The sequence below is a fragment of the Sciurus carolinensis genome, chromosome 2 (assembly GCF_902686445.1).
Source record: "Sciurus carolinensis chromosome 2, mSciCar1.2, whole genome shotgun sequence".
NCBI lineage: Eukaryota > Metazoa > Chordata > Mammalia > Rodentia > Sciuridae > Sciurus > Sciurus carolinensis.
The window spans coordinates 29,352,687-29,376,490 of record NC_062214.1 but is presented as its reverse complement, the minus strand read 5'-3'; the positions used below and the strand labels follow the sequence as shown (position 1 = coordinate 29,376,490).

Sequence of the window (23,804 nt, the reverse complement as noted above, 5' to 3'; positions counted from 1 at the left end):
TTGCCCCCTTTCCCTACAGCAGTAAGGAGTTCCTAAAACTAGAGGGGGAAATGAAGCCAGAATTGGAGACAGGCAGTTAGAGTAGAAATAGGGAATCAGTCAAATCGAGGAAATGAAGTCCATGAAAGCCATCTGCCTCTAGAAGTCTGGAAGTTGGAGACTGCCCCTGGAAGAATGGACTTTTTACATCTCACCTACAAAACCAGGACTGGTCACATAGGCAGGAAGGAGAGATAAGGGGGGAGAGAACTGGAGAACAAAAGTTCTTCTTATAAAAACAGAAACAGGGGAATATAATATAAAGCTGCTCCCCTGCCCTTTCCCCTGCAGTCATTTCCCCACTTCCCAACTACTTGTCAGTCTGTGGACATCCTAGCTAGCTATTGGTTCGTCAGTCAGCTTGCAAGTATCCTTCTCCATTATTGTTCCCATTAACCCACGGAATTTGACGGCTTAAGGATAGCTCCCCGCCATTTTCTCTCTCTCCTCTTCACATTCATGCTTTCTCCTACTCTCTTTCTCTCTCCTCGCTTTTCACACTTTCTCTTGCGCGCGTTCTCTCTTTTCTTCTCATTTTCTCTCTTACCCTGCAGGGAGACACTCTGCTTAATAAACCCTCTTATGTGAGTTCCCATGTCTGGAGTGGTTTCTGGGTTCTTACAGACAGGACCTCTGAAAGAGCCCCTACTCCCAAGCCAAGGATGAGCTTAGGTCAGGGCCATAAAATGGCACAGAAGTACATGAAGAAAGGCAAGGAAAGGTGTCATTAAAAAGAAAACAGACTTGAAAGTAAGTGAAGAGCATTTTCAGTCACTGATCTTTTAGAAAAGGTCCCTTAGAAATGTAAGGCCTCAGTCCCCACCCCAAACCCAATGAATCAGAACCTGTATTTTAACAGTACCCCAGAGAATCTTGTGTATGTCCAAACTCTGACCTGTGTCTCTTAGACACAGTTTAGAATTTTTGTTTTACATGTATGAATGCATTGCCTGTGTGATTAAAACCAATAGTTTTTAGAGACTAGATTATAAGTAAGGTGAAAATTTGGAGTGGTGGGAAGACCAACCGCCCTGGGCTAAGTGACAAGGAAGGAATCCACTGAGCCAGCCCAGAAAGTGACAGCCTGCCACACCCTCTGAGAGCTGAGAGCTTCTCTGAGTAGACAGCCCCACCATTACCCTGGAAGAAAGGCAGGAGGGAAACCGGGAAGATGTCCCAACAACCCTCCAGGTTGAGAGTTGTGTTTTCATTTATTGCAGCAGCCTCATTATAAGCAGGTAATTGGCCAGTATACATCCTCATAACTCTGGGTTAAATGAAAAAAGAGCTAAAGCATTCCAAGTTCTACAGATAATAACAGCAGGATTAACTGCGCAGGACTTGTCCTCCAGTTCAGAATTCTGAAGACATCATGAAGACAGAAAGTAGGGGGGGGGGATTAAGTAATTCCTTCAGCAATTACCAGTCTCTCTGTTCCACAATTCCTCTGGACAGACCTCCTGCAAGAAAGTGATTTCCAGTTGCATATGATAATGAAAGGATTTTTCTTTTTTCTTATGCTAAATACAATCAATCGAACTGATTAAGTAGAAGACTGCATCTGATTGCTTAGGAAATCAGCCATTCAGATGGTGTGGTAATGGCACCTGGGAATGAGGAGGGAGGAGACCTAGGTTGAGGGAGCTGCTACAGCTTGCACGTGCTGCTAGCCAAGGACACCCAAGGTCTGATGGTTAAACTGGTCCAATCTCATGGGTTGCGGGTCCCACAGGGTGAGGGATGAGGGAGCTGGTTGCCCATCCAGGACTAGGACTCGGGGTTTCCCCCTTCAGTTTCCCTACCCCTACTTCAGCTTTCTCTCCTCAGTTTACTCTCACCCCTCCCCCTCCTTTCTGACTGTTGTGGAGTGTTTTTTTGTTGTTTGGTTTTCTTGGGGCACTGGGGATTGAACCCAGGGGGGCTTAACCATTGGGCCAAATCCCCAGCCCTTTTTTATTTTTTATTTTTTTATTTTGAGACAGGGTCTCGCTAAGTTGATTGGGGCCTCCCTAAGTTGCTGAGGCTGGTTTCAAACTTGTGACCCTCCTGCCTCAGCCTCCTGAGCCACTAGGATTATAGGCATGTGCCACCACGCCCTACAAGTGTTTTGTTTTTTGAATAAAAACATCACACCCAGGCACTGTAATCCTGTAATGCATGCCTATAATCCTAGTAACCCAGGAGGCTAAGGCAGGAGGATAGAAAGTTCGAGGCCAGCTTGGGCAATTTAGTGAGACCCCCATCTCTAAATAAAATAAATATATAAATAAATAAGGGCTGGGGATGTAACTTGAGAGCAAAAATAATGGAAATGGGGACAGATCTCGGATCAGCAATGTTTTTTTTTTTTTAATATTTTTTTAGATGTCGATAGATCTTTATTTTATTCTTTTATTTATATGTGGTGCTGAGAATCGAACCCAGTGCCTCACACATGCTAGGCAAGCGCTCTACCACTGAGCCACAACTCCAGCCCCAGCAATGTTTTTTATTAAGCAGTGGAGTGGCACATTTTCAGGAGAGAAAATGGCATGGGATACAGCAAGGGCCTGAGTTTTATAGGGTTTAGCAGGGCTAGGTCATGGGATGAGTTGATTACTTTTGGCAGGCTCATTTAGGGAGGACAGCAGTGCAGGTAGGGAAGTTCCCTGGGGCCTATTGTCCTGGGGACAGCCAGTTTAGTCAGGTGGGGGCCAGGTGTGAGTTCCTTTTGTGTTCTCCCCATTTTCCATTCCTGCCTTCCCTCCAGCTGAGGCCTGGACTTCTAAATGACAAAAGCTCCAATTTACCACAGACATCTCCCTGCACACACACATGGCAGGAAGGAGGGTGGGGGAACAGCTGTAGACAAGGGAAGTGCCCTTCACAGCTCAGTGGTAGAACACCCCAGGGTTCATTCCCCAGTAACACACACACCATCACTGGGAAGAGCACTTGCCTAACATGCACAAACCCTAGGTTCAACCCCTGGCATCACAAAAAATAAAAAGAAAGAAAGAAATCAACCAGGTACAGTAGCCCAGGCCTGCAATCACAGTTATTTGGGAGGCTGAGGCAGGAGGATCACAAGTTCAAGGCCAGCCTCAGCAACCTAGCAAGGCCCTAAACAACTTAGTGAGAACCTGTCTCAAAAATAAAAAGTTGTGGCTCAATGGTAGAGCACTTGCCTAGCATGTGTGAGGCACTGGGTTCAATTCTCAGCATGGTATATAAATAAATGAATAAAATAAAGGTCCATCAACATGTAAAAATATATATAAAAATAAATAAAACAAAAGTGGACTGAGGACATAACTCAGCTAGTAGAGTGCCCGCCTTGCGTTTACAAGTCCTTGGGTTCAATCCCCAGCACCACCAAACAAAACAAAACAAATCAAAACCTGTGAAATTTGGGCTGGCGTTGCACCTCAGTGGTAGAGCGCTTGCCTAGCATGTGTGAGGCACTGGGTTCAATCCTCATCACCATATAAAAATAAATAAAGGTATTATGTCCGTCAACAACTAAATAAAATTTTTTTAAAAAGTAAAAAAAGCAAAAAAAAAAAAAAAAGTGAGAGCTGTGATGTAACTGAGTGACAAAGTACTTCTAGGTTCAATCCTCAGTACCCAAAAAAAAAAAAAAAAAAAAAAAAAATCACTGAGAAAGATAATCAGTATAGGATTTTTTGCTGTTGTTTTGCAATATTCATGACTGAACACAAGGGTACTCTACCAGTGATCTATATCCCCACATCTCGGCCCTTTTTATTTTGAGACAGACTCTAGCTAAGTTGCTGAGCCTGGCCTTGAGCTTGCACAGTCCTCCTCAGAGTCACTGAGATTACAGGCGAGCGTCACCAGGGTGTCTGGTTTAGGTTTTTAAAATGTAGGCAAGGAGGTCATAATTTATAAAAGCAGAGTTTGAGGAGAGCCATGGGAATTTAAGAAGCCCATTTATTAAAACCAGAGGGATCTAATCAAAGAAGCCTTTCTGTAGGGCTTGGACTTTAAAAAAGCCTGGAAGAAAAAAGAGAAAGGATTGGTGTAGCAGCTGCACCACAGCTGGGAGCAAAACCCTCTGGCCATGGTCCCCTGCAGAGGCGGGTACCTCTGACCCCAGGGATGGATGGGGAGCTGGAGGAAGTGTGGAAATGCCTCCCACCAGTCCTGCACGGCAGCTCCCTCAGAGCCCACGCTCTTCCTTCTGAGACACTGAACGTGAAAATGGAAATGACTGACCATATATGATAACAGAACTTTGAAGTGAATGAAACTCTTGCAGCGAGCAGCCTGGGAAGCCCCAGAAGCCAAACTTCCATCTATGCAGCAATTAGCCCAGAATGGTCAAAACTTGGCCAGTGAGCAGGGCACAGTGGCACACACTTGTAATCCAAGCAAGAGAGCTGAGGCAAAAGGACCACAAGCAAGTTTAAGACCAGCCTCAGCAACATGGACTCTATTTCACAATAAAAAAAATAAGAGGAACGGGAGCCAGGCGCAGTGGCGGAACACGTCTGTAATCGCAGCAGCTTGGGAGGCTGAGACAGGAGGATCAAGACTTCAAAGCCAGTCTCAGCAAAAGCAAGGGGCTAAGCAACTCAGTGAATAATAAAATACAAAATAGGGTTGGGGATGCGGCTCAGTGGTTGAGAGTACCTGAGTTCAATTACCGGTACCCACTCCCCCCCAAAAAAAAGAGAACTGGGGATGTAGCTCAGTATGAATTGATCCTGGGTTCAATTCCCAGTATGGGATTGGGGCGGAGAACTTAGCCAGTGACCAAGCTTCTTCCCAACCTCCAACCACCTCCTCACCCCCACCCCACTCCCACCCCCCACCCCACCCCCGCTCTTATAGCTCAAGACCAACCAGAAAAGCCAAATATGCTCCCCAACCAATGATTAGATGCCACTCTTCTAGTTAGCCCACCTCTGCAGACCCCATGCTGACATCATCCAATCTAGCACACCTGAACCTTCCCTTTCTCCCCCCCAATACAGTTTCACATCCCCACCTGCCTTAGAGTCCCTGCCAAATGCAAATTATGATAGCTAACTGCCTCTCAAACTCTAATTAAATGGCTTTTTTGTCCTCATTTGGATGGTCTTTTTTATTTTCACATCTCCAACAGGGAACTGGACACAAACTAAAAATACTCATGAAATCAATACCCGGATCAGGAGGTAGACCAACACCCCAGAATGTCCCTTCCCAGCTACATCCCTACCAGAGTTAATCTTTCTCCTGACTTTTAACATCATAAATGAGTTTTTTTTTTTTTTTTAAATTTAAGCTAAATAAAATTTGTTTTTTGGTGTATACTAACTCCTGCTCAGCATCATGTATGGGAGATTCATCCATGTTGTATGTTGCAATATTCTCATTTATATAATAGTATTCTGTGTGACTTTATCATAACTTATATATCCATTTTACTGGGAATAGACATTTGGGCTGTTCCCATTTTGGAGATAATATGACAATGTGCTGGTTACCAACTTTTTTTATATATATATTTATTTTTTTGTACTGGGGAATGAACCAAGAGGGGCTTTATCATTGAGCCCCATCCCCAGCCCTTTTTATTTTTTGAGACAGAGTCTCACAGAGTTGCTTAGGACATCACTAAATTGCTGAGGTTGGCCTTGAACTTGCAATCTTCCTGCCTCAGCCTCCCAAGTCACTCGGATAATAGGCATGTGTCACTGCACCCAGCAGTCTAGAGATGTTTTGAACTATATGGGAGAATGTGCAGGGGTTATCTGCAAAACCACACAAGGGACTTAAGCACCTGAGAAGCATTCTTGCACACATGTTTTGGTGGACATATGCTCTTGTTTCTGTTATGAACACACCCAGGAGTGGAATTTCTGGGTCATATGTTAGGTCTGCATTTAGTAGATAATACAAGTTTTCCAATAAGGTAACACCAACTGACTTAGTTCATTCAAGATGCTATTACAAAATGCCTTTTATTAGGTAATTTGTAAATCATTGAAATTTCCATTCTGGAGACTGGGAAGTCCAAGATGAAGGTACCAACAAATTCAGTGTCTGGTGAAGGTCCAGTCTCGGCTTCAAGATATGCTTGCTGCTTTCTCATATGGACTTCTCTGTCCTCGCATGGTGGAAGGAACTAAAGGCTCCCAACCCTCTCTTTTTTTCAGCTCTGGGTGTTCTACCCTGAGCTATATCCCCAGTACTTTTTATTTTTTATTTTGAAATGGGGTCTCACCAAGTTGCTGAGGCTGGCCTCAAACTTGTGATTCTCCCCAAGTTGCCGGGATCACACATGTTCGCCACCATACCCAGCTCCCTTGGTCCTCTTAGGGGCATGAATCCCATTCGTAAGGGTGGAGCCCTCACGACCTAATTACCTCCCAAAAGTCTCTCCTCCTAATACCATCACCTTGGGGTTAGGTTCCAACATATGAATTTTGCAGGGACATATACATTCAGACCATAACACCAGCTTACATTCCTCCAACATTTATGAGTTTCAGTTGCTTCATATTTTCATGAACATTTGATCTTATTTCTCATAGGCTGTAAGGCTTATGCTCCGCTCCAAATTTAGTTATAATTCTCATGGTCAAACAGATCAAAACACTTGTCCTTCCTCCTCACTGGCCCCTGCCACACTCCAGAGGCACTCCATTGGACCGTTCACTATTGTGCTGAAGACAGTGTCGGGCGGGAGGGACCTTTTAGAGTGAGGTCTTTATTAGTCTGTCATCAAGACCTATCATAATGCTCTAAACACGGGAGGTAAAAAATGTTTGCTGTAAAATTGTATGAAAGAATGACATGGAGGTCTATTTGTCTGTATCACACATTGTGAACCTCCCCAACCACATGAAGGCACCCTCACAGGCCTTGGACCTGGCACAAGTGACTCTGTTAAACAATGTCTGCTAAATCAAACTGGCTTCATGAACACTAACACTCTAGGCTTGTGGCGCCTGCCTCACCTCACTCATCCTCAGGGTTTTGAGCGCACACACAAAATGATTATAACCATATTATTAGGACACCCCTGAGATTACATTAATTATAGATTGTTATTATACTATTAAGTGGCAGATTCTGACATCCTGGGCAAGGATGTGAGGGTGTAAAGATTTCACTTTAAATGGTTTTCTTTGCTCCAGATACCAGGTCAGTTGAGGTCCATGGACACAAGAAGCATCTAGCTCTGGGTCTAGGGATTACTGTCCCTCTGGTCCTTCCTCCCTCCCACTCTTGTAATCCAGCTGTAAATTGGGTCCCTAATGGTGTCTCTTTCTTAGGGTCTTTGTGAGGATTAAATGAGGCACAGGGCCTGTCATGCAATGAAAGTAAGATGTAAGTGGCGAACTTTATTGTTATTGCCATTGTTAGCAGCAGCAACCGAGAGAGGAATGCTCACAGTGACCACGCCCAGAGTCCCCTGTAGACCTCGTAGGCCTGGGCTAAAGGGAAAAAATAAGAAAGGTGAGCACAAGGAGCATGTGACTGTCCTCTGTGGAGTGGTATCAATCCCAGCACAGATGCTTCAGACCAAGGACCCTGCATCTACTTTCCTAGGGGTAAGTGGGGCTTGGCCTTTAGCCATGATAGTGCACCCATGAAAAGCATGGAACCTCAAGACCCGAACGACTTCCTTCATAGGAGACAGGAGCAGAAAGACACTGTGGAGTTTGAATCGTGCCTATATGAGAACTTCTGCCTGCTGGAAGGGCTGTGCAATGGGGTACATGTGTTGTTACTTGTCGGAGACAGGAGCAATAGCAGGCACCTCCAAGGAGCTTGGCAGTGGAGGGACCCTTGCTGCCCCCTCCTCCTAAGGTGGGGTCCAGTGCTGTTCGCACTTCGAACTGGTTCAAGGAGTCACCTACAGAGGCCAAGAGACCATAAAGTGGATGCTTCATTGTTACCTAATGCTGCCCTGGGAGAAGACAGATGACCTAGGCACAAAAAATCCTCCCAGACTACAGGCAGTATCACTAGCCTATGTCTGTCCCTTGGCTTCTGAACCCTTCAACTCTGACTTATACAAAGAACCTATATCCAAATGAGGGGGCAGCCAGGTGCACTGGCACATGCCTGTAATTGCAGTGATTTGGGAGGTGGAGGCAGGAGGATAGCAAATTCAAGGCCAGTCTCAGCAACTCAGTGAGACCTTCTCTCAAAATAAAAATTAAAAGGACTGGGGATGTAGCTCAGTGATAAGTGTCCCTGGGATCAACCCCCAGTACCAAAGGGAAAAAAAGAAAACAATAGAAGGAAGGAAGGAAAGAAGGTGGGCAGGGAGGGAGAGAGTGAGGGAACAACAGGCAGGGATGAACAAGATAGCCAAGATATTAAAGATGGGCACATGGTGGTTTGTTATTCTAGTCTCTCTACTTTTGCATGTGTCAGAAAGCTGCCCATAAAAAATATTTTCTAAAAGAAGGCGTTAATAATCCAAGGCCTGGCAGGGTAAAGGGCATCCTTGACTAAGAAGTCCCCTAAACCAGAGGACGGTCAGCAAGAGAAGGTGAGGGAGTGGCACTATTCTGGCTTTGTTAGGTCAAAGCAAAGTCCATGGGTACTTCCCTGGGAGACAGAAGCCACAACAGTTCTGGGCCTTTCAGGAAATGCTTCAGCCAGGGAGGGAGGGCAGACAGGGGTTCTGCTGCCAGTAGATTTGCCCCCAGGCACTTAGGAGGGCACTGGTCCCTCCAGGATTACCCAGCCTTGACCCCAAGGGGAAGGGTATTTTCTCAAGTCCCCTAGTATGGGAGGCCAGGCCCCTCTACGGGTGGAAGTCCTCCCTCCCTTCCTTCCTTGTGTTCTGGCCTCTACTTGTCTGGGCCATGGCTGTGAAGGTGACCTTCCTGGCTCTCCCTCCTATGGAAACCCTCCTGCAGCTGAAACCACATCCCAAAACAGCATTCCTCAGACTGGACTCTGGCCAATTCCTGCTTCTGCCTGAAGGTGGCATTTGAGAAGTCTTCAGGTTGATCCTAGTTGAGATGGCGATGGTGTTAAATGCAGGCCAAGTCAGGGATTCTGAGTGGTGTAATCTGCAAAGTACTGGGAGGGCCTGGACACCTCCTACACACTGGACCCAAGATATTGCCCACAGTGACTGGTTACTGTGGTTGAAATCCCACCAGTTGGCCGGGTGCAGTGGTGCATGCCTATAATCCCAGTGGCTCAGGAAGATGAAGCAGGTGACTTTCAAGTTCAAAGCCAGTTTCAGCAGCTTAGTAGGCCCTAAGCAATTTAGCAAGACCCTGACCCTGTCTCAAAATAAAAAATAAAAGGGGCTGGGGATGTGACTAGGTGGTTAAGTGCCCTTGAGTTCAATCCCTGGCACTGAAAAAAAGAAAGACAAGGAAAAAAGAAATCCCACCAGTTGAATGACTCTCTCTGGGACCACATGTTGCCTTCTTGAGACACGTTTTTTTCTTTTTCTTTTGGGAGGGGAGTGCTGGAGATTGAACCCAGGGGTGCTTCACTATTGAGCTACCTCCCCAGCCCTTTTGAATTTTTTTTGGGGGGGTACCTGGGATTGAACTCAGGGGCACTCAACCACTGAGCCACATCCTCAGTCCTACTTTGTATTTTATTTAGAGACAGGGTCTCACTGAGTTGCTTAGGGCCTCACTTTAGCTGAGGCTGGTTCTGGTTTTGAACCCCCGATCCTCCTGCCTCAGCCTTGCAAGCCACTGGGGTTACAGGTGTGGGTTACCACACCCAGTGAGACTTTTTTTTTTTTTTTTTTTTTTTTTTTTCAAAATACCCTGGGAAGGAAGCACATTAAAACAAGTACCTGTGTACAAACTGGCTAGCTGGCACCTGGGGGTGAAGGTGGGGGAATCACAGTGGTTGGTTAAGAACAAGGGATCGATGAGAAGTGGTGTGGACAGCTTGGGTACAGACCACACCTGGATTCAAGTTACAGGCTGTGGGGTTGAGAGTCGGGGCTGAAATTCAGAAGTAGAGGTTTTTAGATTGCTGAAGTTCCCTGGGGCAGTGTAGGGTAAAGCTGCCTAGAGGCTGACAGGTTGTGGGTGGAACACAACCAGCCCCACCACTAATGTCTCCAAGGACTCTAGTTCCTGCCCCTTGCAGAGCCCAGAAATGGAGAAGGCTCCTATGCCTACCCCTTGTCCAGCAAAGGCCACCTGAAAAGAACCCAAGAGGATACCCCAATGCACCCCAAAGTGTGTAGGGTGTAAATACAGCTAATCTTACCACCCATGACGTGGTAGAACACACCTGGCCACTGGGGATGGGGAGAACACCTTCCCACTATCCTCCCTCCCCAACAACTCTTAAATGCACTGGATGAAGTAAGAGGCAGATATAAGGAAGGGGAAGGCAGCAGGGTCTGGGCTTACCTCTAAAGTGTAGACAAGCACTCACTGCCCATTTAATTAGCAATAATAACACATATCCAGCCCTTAGGAAATGCCAGGATTCATTCGAAGATTTACATAGATAAACTAATTTAATCCTCAGAACAACACTAGAATGTGTGTGTGTGCGTGTGTGTTTGTGTGTATTTCACCCCATTTAACAGGTGAGAAAAGTGAGACACACATAGGTTAATATCTTGCCTGAGATTACAGAGCTAGTGAGATGATGAGGAGGATGCAGCCCGAGGCTGCCCTCACTGCAGAGTGCACCCTGACTCTCAAGCCCTCAGCACTACCAGGTTAGACAGGAGGGATGCCACATCCTGTATGCCACATCCTTGAAGGATGAGCTAGAGACTCACTGTCCACGTGGGGAAATAAGACCAGAGAGTCTGAACATCTGCCAAAGTCACACAGCCCAGAAAGGGAAGTGCTGAAATCTAAACCTGGCTTGAATTCTGCCACTAGGCAGTCCCTTCCCCAACCCATGTAGGAAACCAAAGAGAATGGAGACCAGGAGGCAGGGGTAACAGGGCTGGAGAGGGACTCCAGGGTTCTTCCTCAGGTCCAGTGGCTGCTTTGGGCTTCCCTGGGGTTCACCGGAACCTCCAGAACTCCCTCCAGAGTGGCCTGGCCATGGAGGAGGACCAGAGGGTCAGGGAACCCAAAGCAGCTGGCTCCCTGGATGCTAGACCTTGGTACCGTCTGGATGCTGGGCTGCTGGGGGTAGGAGTGAGGTCCTGTGGGAATCCCCACCTACCGTACCTCTTTGGGCCTCAAGGGACCTGGGCAGAATGAGGGGCACCTCCTGATCTGCAGGCTTGGAGAAACAGGGACAAAGCCTGGTGGAGGGAACCTTCTTAGGAGCACATAGGGAGCCTACCAGGTGGGTAGATCTGAAGCACTGGGGGCCACCTAGAGCCTGGAAAGCCAAGGATGGTGAGGGACAAGCAGAGGGCAAGAGCTAGGATGGAAATGCTGTCCTCACAACTCACTCCTCCTCCAGGTCCATAGTCCCCGAGGTCCCCTGCTTGACCCAGCCCCTGCCAACCTGGGGAAAGCGTACCGTGGGAATGCGGCAGGTGCATGGTGCAGTGGGCAACGGAGGCTTCACTGCAGTGGGCGCCGCCGGTACAGCACCACCAGAAGCACGGCCAGGACCGCGCCGGCTGCGGCAGACCCCAGCCACCACAGGACCCCCGATGTCGCTCTGCCTGACCGCTCCCCCTCCTCCTGGGGCTGTGAGGCCTCACGAGGTCCAGGACTGCCCTCCAGGTCAGCACTGGGACCCTCAGCCACATGGATATTAAAGGACATGTACTCATTCTCCTCTGGGCCTTGGCTGGGCTCCGAGTCCAGGGAGCTGCTGATGGCAAGGTCTTCGGAACAGCCGGAGAATGGCTGGCTGTCGACCCTCGATATCAGGACGCCAGGCTTGCTCAGCTCCGGCCCAGAGCACAAGTTCCCAGAGCTGCTATCCCTCCAGGGAGAGCTGCCTCCAGTGGTGACTGTGGGTGCTGGAGCCCTCGGGGTCTCCTGGGAAAGAAAGGAGAGTGCTGGAAGGGGATGGGAGATAAGCCAGAGAGAAGGGATGGCCCTGTTCCCAGGTCAGGGCATGAGTAGCTGCCCAAGCCCAAACTTCTCAGTTCCTGCCCCATATCCTGGCTCCCGGGACACCAACTCTTAGACACCCGTCCATTGGTGGTGCAGAAGGAAGAGGGAGAAGAAGGCAGTGAGGCTTTGTAGTATCCTTTCCCTGATGGCCCCACTGCAGCCCTCTCCCCACTCCCTGGTCTTCCTGTGAGCTCACTCCAGGGGAGCCCTTGACAGCAAGCCCCCGCTGCTGGGGCCTTAGGGTCCTAGGGCAGCTACAGGGTCCTGGGGCCTTAGGAACTTGATTTCTCGAAGCAGACAGCAACAGGGGGGTTAAATGTGAAGCCTTGGAGAAGGCAGCTATGGGGGCTGCTGGGTCAGGGCAGCTGCTCCAGGCTGGCTGGCCAGGAATAGCTGTTTGTAAAACCTGGTCAGAGAGACACGCTGGACATACTGGTGGTAAAGGGCAAGGCATGGAGGCAAGTGGGCCACCATGCCCACTTCACCCGTCACCACTTCCTCAACTGCAGAGATGTTGCTAAGCTTAACTGGGGGCCGTGAGCTCCCAGTGAGATAAATCATGAGACCAGTAGGGTGGCCCCCCATGCCCGACCCTCTGAGGCAACCATACTTAGGGGCTTTCACGGCAGTCATTCCTCCTAGAGGATGAGGCGGGTTGCCAGCTTGCCCCCATAGCCTTAAGGAAAAGTCAAGGACTTGCCCAGGCTGGAGATAGGATGGAGACTGGGAAGGATCCAAGGACAGGGCCCAGAGGGAAGGGGCTTGAGGCACTGCTAAGAGGGACCAGGACTCACCTTGGCTTTGCTCCCACTGGAGGGCACTGTGTTGGTAGGCACCTTGCTGGCCACCATGGTAGTGGTGGGCACTTTGGATGGCATGCCACTAGCACGTGTTGAGTTGATGGGCAACTTGGATGGTGCCGGGTTGGTGAGCACTTTAGATGGTATTGCACCGGGGGGCTTGGTGCTGGTAGGCAACTTGGAGGGCCCCGAGCTGACAGGTGCTGAGTTGGCAGGCACTTTGGAGGGCAGTGAGCTGGTAGTCGTTGAATTAGTGGGTGCCTCTGTATCACTGGAGCAGATGGTAGTCTTAGTATGGTCACCAGTCCCTTCCCCAGAAGCCAAGCCAGTGGAGGAGGAGGGACCAGCAGGTGGAGCTGACACCGCTGGTCCAGGCAAGTGGCTTGCCCTGGGGGTGGAACGGGCTAGGGGCTGGAAGGAGACAGTCGGAGACACAGGCCCACGGGTTGACGTGGGGCTGGAAACTGCACCTGCAGGTAGCAAAAGTAGAAACATAAGCCCTAAGGACCGTTACCGGTAGGGCTGGGGAAAGGTCCCTGTGTCTCAGATCATGTTATCCCTACGGCAACAGGCCTCCCAATCACCTGTGCGTGGAGAAGACTCCATAGTCCTTTTGGTCATTGCTCTCAGGCCTGAAGACTCAACTGCTGCCTTCAGTTCTTGACCTGTATCCCCAAGTCTGTCCTATCACAAGACTGATGTGGTCCTTCCCACTAACTATATCCAGGATCTTAAAGATCATTTTAAATTATTCTTTCTATTTCTGTTGTTTCTCCCACCAAGAACACTTCCCTGTCCTGTTTCTGCCTTTTTCTCTCCAGCTGGTAAAATCCTGGATGCTCCCCTCACTGCCGTCCCCCACCTCCCCCAGCAGGAGCAACCCTGGATCAGGGCAAGGGACAACAGGATGGCTCAAGCAGAATCCCTCACACCAGTTAAGTGGTACCAGAGGCCGGCCAGTTCCCAGGAGGAAGGCAAAGCCACCCTAGGAAGAGGGCCTGACCCAGGGGGAAGGACGGAGTAGCGGGTGGTGACAGCCCATAAAGGCAGTGGCGTCAGGATTCTCCATGGAACTCTGAGGATGCACACACCAGGCCCCAAGGCTGACAAAGGTCAGAAGTGATGTCTCAAACTCCACATCATGTACAACCACAAGAATGGGATCCTAATTAGAATAAGTTATATTCTGTGTATGTATAATATGTCAAAATGCACTCTACTGTCATGCATATCTTAAAAAGAACAAATTAAAGAAAAAAAGAAGTGATGCCTCATGTCCCCTCCCCTAAAACTAACACCACAGAAGCTCATGGGACCTGGGCCTATCAATGCACTGAAATCAAGTTCCTTTTGCCCCTATGGTCCATAGAAGCATATCCTGAAAGACATTCCACGACAAAATGACTGTAAAGTGCCAACAGGTGCTCAGGGCCATTTGGAGGTGACAAGAGTGGAAGACGTAAGATGGCTTCTAACTTTTAACTATCCTATGGCTTGTGGCTGTTCTAGGTTGTTCTGAGGGTTGGCCAGGCACCTGTATCACATGTAATACAGTTCAGGAAGTAGTGGATAGACATGCCAGGTCAGGTGGTCCACTACATACCCCTGAGGGGGAGCACTGAGATCTGGTGTAGGATCCAGGCCCCTGGCTGATGATGACCATACTTCCTCTGGGGGATGAGTAGTTTTAGTGACTTTCTGAGAACTGGGGACCCCTTTGGAGTAGGGCGGTACTGAAGGGCTCCCCTGCCAACAGCCACTCCAGATTTGTACTCTTTCCCCATCCTCTAGGCCTTGGCTAATCCCTATGGGGTCCCTTTGGCAAAGTACAGAAATAACTCTAATTCTCTTCCCCACCTACACAGCAATGTTCAGCAATCCACATCTGTGTAGACACCTTTGCAAGGCCTCCCATCTAAGAATGGAGTTGATTTCCCACTCCTTGAACTTGGACTGTCCTTTATAACTTGCTTAGGCCCATAGAGTGGGGCAGGAGGGAAACTGTGCCAGTTTTGAGTCTATGCCTCAAGAGCCTTTTCTTCTTCACTCAGAGCCCTGCCCAGCTGCCATGGAAAGGGCCTGTGTGCTAGAGGATAAAAGACCTCACGGAAGAGAATAAAGGTGCCCCATCCAATAGGAAGAAGCAGAATATGGGTATGTATCAGTGCGTTCAGGAGAGGAAATTCAGACAAGACCAGAAGAACTGTTTAGCTGAGTCAGCCGCATGCTAAATAAGTGGTTGCATTTTAAGATACTTATAACAATATGTTTTTTAGACTGTTTGTTACACAGCAAATACTAACTAATAAACCCAGTAAGGAACTGGTTTGGTACCTCGGGTAAATGCACTTTATTCCCACTTTGTTCCCATCCAAGGAAGCCCAAGGGGCAACTTGAATCCTAACCTTCACTTGAGAAGTCAAAGAGGCCCTATAACACCATAGCCCATGCATACCTGCTATGTGGGTACCACCCAGCTCTGGATCCTGCTCCTGATGCCTGCCGAAGGTCAGAGGGCTGAGGGCTGCTGGGTTATAGGAGGGCTCAAAGGAGCCGCCAGGCCTCCTCGGGACTGCCCTGGAACTGGGTGTCTGTGCGGCTGGCTCTGAACTCTACGAGAGAGAAAAATGGGAATAAAGCAGTTGCTTTTCCCAAGAGCTGGCAAAGGACAGCTGATGTTCCTGAGGCATCTCCTTTTTTTGAGGGGAGGGGACTAGGGATTGAACCCAAGGACACTTTACCACTGAACTACATCCCAGTCCTTTTTACTTCGTATTTTGAGACAGGGTCTTGCTAAGTTGCTGAGGGCCTTGCTAAGTTGCTGAGGCTGGCCTCAAACTTGCATCCTACCCGCCTCAGCATCCTGAGTCACTAGTACGGAAGGCATGTGCCACCGCACCCAGCTAAGAACATCTTCTAAAGGTGCTCTTTTCTTACTTCTGGTCATTGCCAGGTCCTCTGTCCACAGATGATCTTACATCTACCTCAAAGAAAACATACCAGGGGCTGGGAGTATACCTTGGTGGTAAAGCACTTGCCTAGTATGCATGAAGTCCTGGGTTCAGTCCTCAGAACTTTAAAACACACACACACACACACACACACACACGCACGCACAGTCCCATGGGGCTCCCTATTCATCTGTCTGGCCCTGTGGAGGTCTCCACTGCACAAAGCACTTTCTTCAGGGGATTTCTGCACAGCCCTGTGGCTTCAGGTCCACAGTTTGGTGTCTCCTAATCCCCCACAGCCCACTCATCACACCTCAATATAATTGATCATCTTTCCCCACACTTGACTTTTCTGTGATAACTACAGCCCCGCCATCCACCCGAGATCTCCACTTCCCTCACGCTACTCCCCAGCCTGGTCACGCCCCAGGTTCTTCCACCCAGCTCAACACCTCGTGTGACCAATGCAAAGACCTCAGCCACTGTGGCCTCCCAGCTGGTTGATGACAGTGCTGGGGGCTGCCTCAGGCCTGCTCAGCAGTCTGGGAGCTGGGCGAAGCAGGTCCTCACTGAAGGAGCTGGCGTTCTTAACAGAGATCAGGCATGATTTGTGGGAGTCAGGAGAGGATTTCCAAGAGGCTGGGGTGCAGGGGTGAGCAGAAAAGAACACAAAAACCACCAGCATGGGGTGAACTGTGAGGACTTACCGCTCCTGGGGACTTCGGTGGTTGTGTGTCCTGGACAGGCCTGGGGTAGCTTGGCTCTTCTCTGTAGCCATTGTGGGGGACGTGGGCCACGGCAGGTGCAGAGGGCCCTGGAACCTTAGCAGGAGCTGCAGGTGTTGCCTGTGGGACTGGGGAGCGGGTCGGGTTCCCTGGAGGACAAAGATACAGTGATATTAGGAAGGAACCAGGGGTTCTCCCCGTGATGGGTGAGGCCTGGGTGCTGTAGGGCCTCCAGTCCTCCCTCCATGGCTCTAAACGCTGACCTAAGGTGGGATGCACCCTCAGAGGTGACCAGCATCGTGGGCGGGAGGGAGAGAAGAGCTGGGGAGGAGGAAGATATGAGCTGGGCAGGGAGTCTCATGACCACACAGGCTGTGTCAACAGTCACTCCTTCTCTGTCCCCAGGATTTTTTTCTCCTCAGGACTGTTACCCCTAACTGATCCCTGCCACGTCCTGCCCCAGATACTACCACAACCATTTGTATCGGGTGGGGGATCACTATTAATCTCCACAAATGAAGAGAGTAAATAAGGGAGAAGGCCGGGGGGAGAAAGAAAAGAAGCCAGGAGGGGCATGGTAATGCATGCCTGTAGTTCTAACAACTCAGGAGGCTGAGAAAGGAGGATCACAAGTTTGAGGCCAGCCTCTACAATTTAGCAAGGCCCTCAGCAACTTGGCAAGACCCTATCTCAAAATAAAAAATGAAAAGGGCTGGGGATGTAGCTCAATGGTAAAGTGTTCTTGGATTCAATCCCCAGGGAAGGGAGGGATGAAGGAAGGAAGAAGGGAAGAAGATGGGTGTTCCAAAGTTATAAATCTGATTGGGGTCTCAGGGGTAGCCTCTAGTCTGAACCTTAAATAAGGCTGATTCAATTTTTCTTTCTGTGTCTGACTCCATCCCACCAAATTCCCTCTGGTCACCCAGGCTGGCAAGGGAACCTGAGAGTAGTTAAGGAATTATTGGTCAGCTTAAGGGAGGTGGAGAGAGGGATGGTGAATAAATGGATGGGGGTGGGTGAACAGATGGATGAGAGAAGAGGAGACAGGAGAGGAAACAAGGAGGCAAACACCACAGCCACAAAATTGAAAGGAGGTCCCCTGAACTGAGCACATGGGAGATGCTGAGCCCCAGCTAAATATTCAGCGGGCATCATCCTGTGCTGTCTATTGCAGCCCTACGTGACAGACCTTGCCATTAGCCCCATTCTGCAGAGGAGAAGGCTGAGGTTCAGGGGAATTAAGGAACTAGGTCAAAGGGACACAGGTAGTAAGTGGCTCAGCCAGGATCTACACTCGAGTGTGTACACTGCTCAGGGATGATGGGGGCAGGGTGACCAGAAAAGGAGGAGGTACAGAGCTAGGACAGGAGGCTCACCAGGAAGCAGTGAGCTCTGATAAACACGAGCCACTTCATCAGCGAGCTCAACCTGCTCACAGATCTTCAGTGCCCTGATGAAGAAATCTACCCAGCCGGTCCGGCGCTGGAGGCGGTTGAAGAGTTCCCAGAGTGTGTCCTGGTTGCCCAGGCTTGAGTAGGAGGCCCGCAGTCGATCCTGGAAGACACAGTACAGTCACCCTGCTCAAGCCAGGTGGCCCCAACTCTTTCCCCACCCAGAAGGGAGCCACTGCAGAGGGGGCAGCAAGAAAGCCACAAGAAGGAGTCAGCCATCTGAAACTGGGTCAGAGCCCAGAACAAGACCAGGATTAGAGTTCAAATATGGAGTAAGAGAAGTTAGCAACCAATAAAGGCAGCTAGCAGGAAAGGGCTGCGACAGTGGACAGTGTCTTAGGCTCTCTGTTAAGGTTTTACATGAATTCTTATTTAATGCTATTATTATCCCTATTTACTGATGAGGAAACTGAGGCATTAGCAAAAGCAAAGTAGCATTAATCCTAGAGCAGTGGGACAGTAATCCAAACCCAATTAATCTGAGGCAAAGTCTTGGGTGTAGACAGCCCCCAAAGCAAAGAGAAAGGCTTGAATGGATGCAGAAGGAAAACTTGTGTAGCAATAATCAGATGAAAAGAGGCAAAGACGAGAAGAAGGGGGATCAAATAGGGGAAATGAGGGTTCTGGGGAGACTCTGGAAAGAAGACAGCAGCTGCAGTTTTTATAATGATCCAAATTCCTTTAAAACAAAAAACTAGCTGGGCACGGTGGTGCACGCCTGTAATTCCAGCGGCTTGGGAGGCTGAGGCAGGAGGATCGAAGTTCAAAGCCAGCCTTGGTAACTTAGCAAAGCCCTTTCTCAAAATAAAACAAAAAACAGGGCTGGGGATATGGCTCAATGGTTAAGTGCCCCTGGGTCCAATCCCTGGTACAAAAACAAAAAGCAAAAGCAAACAGAAGAAATGAAAACTCACAGAAAACATTTACTACAAACTAGGTAACAAGATATGCCCACAAGTTCATTGATACAAATTGGAACAAAACCTCCATATGCCCCAGACCTGTGCTCTAATAGTATTTACACAGGAGGACACAGAGGAAGCAATAATGCTCCTGAGACACTTGAGGACATAAGTCTTTTGGGTGCCAAAAGAGCCCATAGGCATCTGCTGGGAACACAGGGATACCATTTGGGAGCAGCTAAAATTGGAAGGGAATCATTCATTTCACTAGCTAGTTACTTCAAGGGGTCTGCAGCAAATCCTGATGGGGCAGATAGATCTGGCCCCTGTGAACTCTCAAAACTGAGCCAGGCAGTGTCTCATGCCCATAGTCCCAGCAGCTGGAGGCTGAGGCAGGAGGATCACAAGTGTGAAGCCAGCCTCAGCAACTTAGCAAGACCCTGTCTCTAAATAGAAAATAAAAATGGCTGTGCAGGGGGTGTGGGTGGCTCAGTGGTTAAGCACCCCTGGGTTCAATTCCTGGTACCAAAAAAAAAAAAAAAAAAAATCAGGGAAGGAAAGAGGAACTACAAAATCATGGGTGAGGGGACCAGAGTCAGTGCCATATTTTTGAACACTACACAAAAGCAACACAAGAGGGAGCTCGGCAAGGTTAGAAAAGCCACCCTGAACCACATTTCACCTAAAAGTTAAAAAGCAGAGAAGACAAGAAGCAGGACACAGTGGATCTGAGAAAAAGGAGTTGGCCCTGGCTTGGGTGAAAAACTGGCATGGGGCTGAGCTTAGAATTCCACAGCCTGACCCCAGCCCAGTGTCCAGTCGTCACTTCCCTGCTCACCTCGTCACTGGCTGTCAGGCAGGGCAGATAAGGCAGAATCTCCAGAACATTAACACAGCAAAACTTGCTGTGATGGAGGCGAATATACTTATAGGTCTCGTCTTCAGCAAAGGCCATGGCTGCTCAGCTTCTAAAGAGATAGGGCTGTGGCCTGGGGAAGGGAGAGTGGACTGAGGGAGAGGTACAAAGACTGGAAGAAATGGGATTACACGTGGCAACAGGGTTGGACAAATCAGAATTCTTTCTCCATGTTTTGGAATTTTTGCTTTTTCCCTCCCTTTTATCTTTTATTTCTTAAAACTATTCTATGTTAGTATTGCCTAGGTCTCAGAGGTTCTCAAATAATTAGCTTAAAAATGAATTGATGATTAGAAAGAATCAGATACAGAAGATCTAGGACCCATTTCTGCCCTGCAAGTTGGTCAGTGTTGAGGAGAGTCTGCATGTCCCCCTAGCAGCTGAGACTGGGGATATACTGGTTTCCCTCCTGATTCTTAAGCAGGATAGCAAGACAGTCACCTACAAGTACTGCTTCCTTTGGGTATACTGAAATTAAAAAAAAAAAAAAAAAAAGTCCTACATAATAACAATAGGATGCCATGTTCAGTGGCATGCTCCTGGCTCCTATAATCCATCCCAACTTGGAAGGCTAGGCAGGAGGATCAGAAGTTCAAGGCCAACTGGGCACCTTAGCAAGACCTAACACCCCCCAACACACACACACACACACACACACACACACACACACACACACGGATCATTTTACTATAAAGATGAAGACAATAAGTTACTAAGAAATTAAGGAGCTTTCTAGTTACTGGAAGAGCAAAGGAAAGAGGTCTATAGGATCCAGGTTCTTTCAAAACATGCCTGCAGACTCACCCCTAAGGTTTGCTATATGTGTTCTTATGGCAGGAGACTGATTCACTGCCCTAAACACCACAGTGTAACCTAGGGCAAGTTACCAGCCTTTTCCTTAAAATGGCTCAGGGAGCTTGTTTTGACAATATAATTCAATTCAGACATATAAGCTTAAAAGTTTTAAAATGCTCCAAATACAAGCAAGTGTTATCTAGGTAGCACTTACCACAATTTGCAATTATAGATGTGTTTGTTTGCTTGTTTCTTATTTGCCTCCCCATCAGGGAGTGCTGCAGGGGATAAGAGAGACAGGGTCTGTGCCATCATCCAATTTATATTCATTGGGGTGGGACAGATAACAGATAGTAAACAAATACCTAAATGAGAATTCCAGAAAGCAATACAAATTATAAAGAAAATAAAGCAGAGCAATGAGATACATCCTTGAACTGGGGTAATCAGGAAGCCCCTCTGATGGAGACATTTGAGCTGGGCCGTTCTCGGCTGTGAGAAGATTGGTGTTTCAGGTGGAGGGTAAATGCAAAAGTCCTAAGATGGGAATGAGCTTGGCATGTTTGAAGAACAGAATGCAGGTCAGTGTGGTAGAGGTTTAGAAAGCTGCGGGGAGGGGCAAAGATCAAGGTCATGGAAGTTGGTAGGGGTCACCCTGTAGGAAAGGACTTTGGGTTTTATTTGGAGTGAAACAGAAAACTCCCTTAGAAGGTTCCAACAGGGAAAGGAGAGAATTTGATTTATATTAAAGTCTCTTTGGTGGCTGTGCGGACTGTGGAGGGGCCACAACGGAAGCAAGGAGACAAGTCAGGCCACCTGCAGGGAGACGTGATGGTCATGATATCCACAGAGGTGGCAAGGGGAAGTTGGGATTCCTGGTGTTTATAGATGAGGGAGGTGAAGGAAAGAGGAGGATCAAGCATGACTCCTTGGGCACTAAGTAGAAAAGTGCCATTTACCAAGCTAGGAGAGCAAGAGGGGAGCCTTGGTAAAGAGGGAACTCCAGAGGTCTGTTTTGAACATGTGAAACTTAAGATGCTGTTGGACTCCAAAAGCATTGTAGGGAGGGAAGGAAGTGGATAGGGGACCAAGTAGGTGTTCAGTGTGCAGGAGACTTCCAAGAGACAGTGTTGCAGCATAGACTGTACCTGTAGCTGCTGCAGGTGCCACGCCCTCACCACATAGGACATGAGGCAGCAATCCTATGTGGTGGCCTCACAGCCCCAGGTTACATGACTTGCTTTGTCAACCATGATCCACACTCCCGGTGGGGCAATTGCTAGTGATGGAAGGTCCACAGATCAGGAAGGTAGGGGTCTTCTGATTTCAGGAAATGCACAAAGACAATCTGTGGAGGTTTAGGGAACCCCTTCTCTTTGCCTTCCCATGGCACCTAGGAGAGCACCAGGAGGGAGTCCTGTGAGGTGCTCTTCCACAGCGCAGTCTCAGTCCTTAAAGCACAGTTGGGGGAGACATGGTGATGTGGCCTCACCATAAGGAATGGAAGCCCATGTTTGTTCACATTTATCACGGGCTTACTATACATAGGCATAACCCGAGATTTTTTTTCACTTGATCCTTGACAATCCCAGGAAAGAAGTGATACCAAGTTACACAGCTGGCCAGGGGTCCACACAAGATTTGAACCCAAGATCTGTTTTCTCACTGCAACTGGCCATATACCTTACAGGGCCCATAGGCTCCTGCAGGAAGTGAGGACCACATAGCCAGCTCTCTACCTCTATTCCTGCAAAGAGGCCAAGGTCACCGTGGGGCAGAAAGAGGGTGGCCAGGGGAGATGCACATGAGAGGATGCAACATTATTCTCTTCTCTTGGTAGAAGAGGAAATCTTTTGAGAAAGGGCTGCACTCATTGTCAGCCTCAATTCCCAGGTCGCTGACTGTCCTACAAGATGTTTTTGAAGCTTCATAGCATCCATACAAGAAACGTCGTTCTTGCTTGGTTTCATGTTCATCCTTTCTCTGGCACTTCGATATCAGAGAAAGGGAGGAGGTGGCAGAATGTTCCCGACCCCAGAACGAAGTTTCCGACCCGACTGCCCTAGAGCCTCTGAGTGCGCCGCGGAAAGAAACATCCACCCTCCCGAGGGACAGGCCTCCCAGCTTCGGATCAGATTCCTGGGTGGGGCCAGGTCCGCGGAGGGCAGGGAGGCTTTCGGAGCAAATGCCACCGCGCAAAACTATCAAGACCCAGGGGCAGACGGCAGCCGACTCTCGAGCGCTACTGCCACAGGTCGGCGCACCCGGGCCCAGCCTTGCCTGAGGGTCACCCTGGGCCTGCAGGCCGCGGGAGCAGTTCAGTCCATCTCCTTCCGTCCCCACCTTTTCCCCGAGCCCGAGCAGATGCCCTGCGCCATCTACCCCCTCTTTGGGCGCTGGAGGTGGCGCGAGGAGCCCTTGGTGTCTCGAACCCCGTGTGCTTGACACTTGCTCTTCCCGGCATTCCGCGCGCAGGGTCTCCCCCCGAACCCCCTGCGCGCCCCTGCAGCCTCCGAGACCCATTTGGCTCCTACCGCTGCAGCCCACCTCCCGGAAGGGCATCGATGCATGCAGAGCCCAGAGGACCCAGCGCCCGGGGACGCGATCTTACCTAGGGCAGTCAAGACCCAGCCACCAGCTGACTGCAGTCTCCAGCAAGGAACCCAGCCCACAGGGAGGGGCCGGTCGAGGCCAGACCCGTGCGGCCATTGGCTAGGCAGGGGGGCGGGGCTTCGCGGGCCCGCGTAGTGCTGGTGCGGCGGAAGCCGGCCCTTGGTCTTGGTGAAGAGGCCTGGAAGCGCTCGGAAGGGCGCACCTAGCTTCCTGCAGGGGGCACAGAAGAGCAGATTGTTTTCTTCCCTTATTTGTCTTGAGCCACTTCCAGGGGAGGACTGTTCACTTCGGAGTCCTTGGCGGAATTGGAACCCAATCCCCGCCCTTCCCAAGTGAAGCAACCCCTCCTCCAGCCGGATGATCTGGGGGGCGAGGGTCTTCCTGTGGTTCATTCCAGCGCCTCACGGGCCTGGCGCACATTTAGTGTTCAATAAACGTAGGATGACAAGCAAAGGTCACAGGGACGCTAGTGCCTAGCCCGGCGACTCGCACGCTGAGCCCATGGGAGCAGGATCTAGGCGGGAAACTGCCGGGTGGGAATGCCAAGTTGCCGCCTAGGGTCTGGGCCCTTAGGGTTTTTCGTAAATGGTGCCCTTAGGCTGCTTGGACAGAGGACACTTGGAGAGAGGCC

At 49.4% G+C, this 23,804-nt stretch overlaps 1 protein-coding gene across 5 annotated transcripts; it reads right to left on the bottom strand.

Moving 5' to 3' along the window:
• Positions 1-1,261: 1,261 nt before the first annotated feature.
• Positions 1,262-23,242, bottom strand: Mavs (mitochondrial antiviral signaling protein). Of its 5 annotated transcripts, none has more exons than XM_047539704.1 (10): positions 23,172-23,208; positions 21,709-21,953; positions 20,775-20,838; positions 19,688-19,838; positions 17,873-18,050; positions 16,479-16,645; positions 15,276-15,432; positions 12,815-13,290; positions 11,473-11,942; positions 1,262-1,499 (listed from the first exon to the last, which is right to left on the bottom strand). In XM_047539704.1, the coding sequence occupies exons 4-9, from the start codon at positions 19,802-19,804 to the stop codon at positions 11,517-11,519; spliced, it is 1,521 nt and encodes a 506-aa protein (XP_047395660.1). In that variant the 5' UTR covers positions 19,805-19,838; positions 20,775-20,838; positions 21,709-21,953; positions 23,172-23,208; the 3' UTR covers positions 1,262-1,499; positions 11,473-11,516. The 5 variants fall into 5 exon arrangements, with proteins under 5 accessions (XP_047395660.1, XP_047395659.1, XP_047395656.1 ...); XM_047539703.1 differs by lacking the exon at positions 1,262-1,499 and adding an exon at positions 5,961-7,469; XM_047539700.1 differs by lacking the exon at positions 1,262-1,499 and having other exon boundaries at positions 5,961-11,942.
• Positions 23,243-23,804: the final 562 nt, after the last annotated feature.